Genomic DNA, 1854 nt, shown 5'->3' with positions numbered 1-1854 from the left:
TTTTAATACATTCCTGGGGTCCGATCTTTGAAACCATATTACAGTGAAGCAAAATGTTCACGTGAAAAGTGCGGGCAAACCGAGAGACTATCATGTGATGGTTATCCGTATGAATACATATCTAACGGAAATGGTACAGTTGACGGTATGTTGTTTAAATGTGCGGAGAAGGGGTGTTGTAATAATACTGATTGTGATGAAAGAGTTTCCGTGCTCACATATGAAAGCACACTTCTTGCTAATTTTCCTGATTTGTCGCACGGCAGTTATTGCCGATGTTTACTTTTAAATTCAACATTCTTAACATGGAATTTATCAAACGACCATATATACGACTGTGATGACATGAAATGTGATGTATTTATTTGTCAGAACGACGAATACACGGATTGCAACGAAACTAGAGTTGAAAACTGTACTTATTTATTGGAAGCCGGAGATTGTAAAGAATTCACTTACGAAGTGATATCTGAAAAAGAACATCCCTATGGAAGGGACTGTGAAGAACGAAATTACGGAGAATCATGTTTGTGCCCTTGCGCAGGAACATGGACTGAGTGGTCCATTGTATCACAAACGTGTGGTAAAGTTGTTTCCAATAGGTATCGTCCTACGCTGGATATGGTATCAGAAAATGAAAGTTGCGATGGAGCGGAAGATTCATGTTGCAAGGAGACCAAAGAGGACTTTGTAGTTTGCGATCACTACAAGTATACTAGGATTGAATATGAAACGTTCAAAGAGAAATGCGAACGGCAAAAGGGACAGGTGAAAGCGACAGAAATTGAGCTTGTATGCGTTTGTTTGCGTAGCGAGCAGTTTGGTGAATTTTGTGAAAAAAGTAATACTTTAAAAAAAATTGCATATATTATCAGTGTAAAGTTTTTAATGGAGAATTTTAAGTTTTGAATTAATTTTTATTTTGACTGTTGTTAAAGTAGCGAGTTTAATCTGTAATTTAATGTTTCAGCTGCAGATTTATGCAGTGAGCACAAATGGTGTCTAAATGGAGGCACCTGCCGCAACTACAGAGGGAATTATAGATGTCATTGTACCAACGGTTTTTCAGGAATGAACTGCACCGATGGTAATTACGTCATTTTTTATTTTACTTTTTATTGTAATTAATATCAGCAATGAGCGAATATGCACTTCCTTTCTACACTGCACATCCCTCTGAATATGCTGTTTACATTGATTTCAAACCTATATTTCAGTTGTCGAAGTGTGTCAATCAAATGAGCAGTGCCTAAATAAAGGAGTCTGCGTTTTGCTTCAATCAGGCAATGTATGTGAATGTGATGATCAGTTTTTTGGTACTAACTGCGAACTGAGTAAGTTACTTGATTGAGCAGTATATTTTTATTTCTTTCATAAATTATTTTCTGATCATTATATTTAAAGGAAGTGTTTAATAACAAGTGTAATTTGTGCATTTTTTTTTGACATTTACAGAAATTGGCAGCTGTGAAAAAGCACTTTGTCAAAATGATGCAGCATGTCTTCAAGTCACGAACAATGCATATAAATGTGATTGCCCCTATAAATACGAAGGAACGTTTTGTGAAAAAAGTAAGTTTAATTCATGCAAAACCAAGGGAATTTGCAAATATTATTCAATTTCAGAATTGTCTACTGTGGAGATTTATATTCGGCTAATAAAAAATAGCCTTGCTTTCCAAATGGCCCTAATTATCATTGTGCTGATAATAATTGTGTTTGGCTGCTCCTTATTAATTATGGTAATATTTCTGTTCTATTTATTAGATTTTTGCGAAGCCGGAACTGCATTTTAGCAATTTTATTTTAATATCCGTTTTTAGCTGAAAATTTATAAATCGAAAAAGGTGTCTT

At 34.9% G+C, this 1854-nt stretch overlaps 1 protein-coding gene across 1 annotated transcript; it reads left to right on the top strand.

The window, feature by feature from the left end:
* Nucleotides 1-44: 44 nt before the first annotated feature.
* Nucleotides 45-1659, top strand: Tsp_12351a (conserved hypothetical protein; the record flags this gene model as incomplete). Its single annotated transcript, XM_003371059.1, has 5 exons — nt 45-823; nt 971-1087; nt 1218-1288; nt 1456-1572; nt 1627-1659. Coding segments are annotated over 5 exons (1117 nt in total), but the record flags the coding sequence as incomplete, so codon positions are not given.
* Nucleotides 1660-1854: the final 195 nt, after the last annotated feature.

Source organism: Trichinella spiralis (assembly GCF_000181795.1).
Source record: "Trichinella spiralis strain ISS 195 chromosome Unknown Scfld79, whole genome shotgun sequence".
Taxonomy (NCBI): domain Eukaryota; kingdom Metazoa; phylum Nematoda; class Enoplea; order Trichinellida; family Trichinellidae; genus Trichinella; species Trichinella spiralis.
The sequence above is the reverse complement of the archived record's forward strand: the minus strand, read 5'-3'. Positions and strand labels throughout refer to the sequence as shown.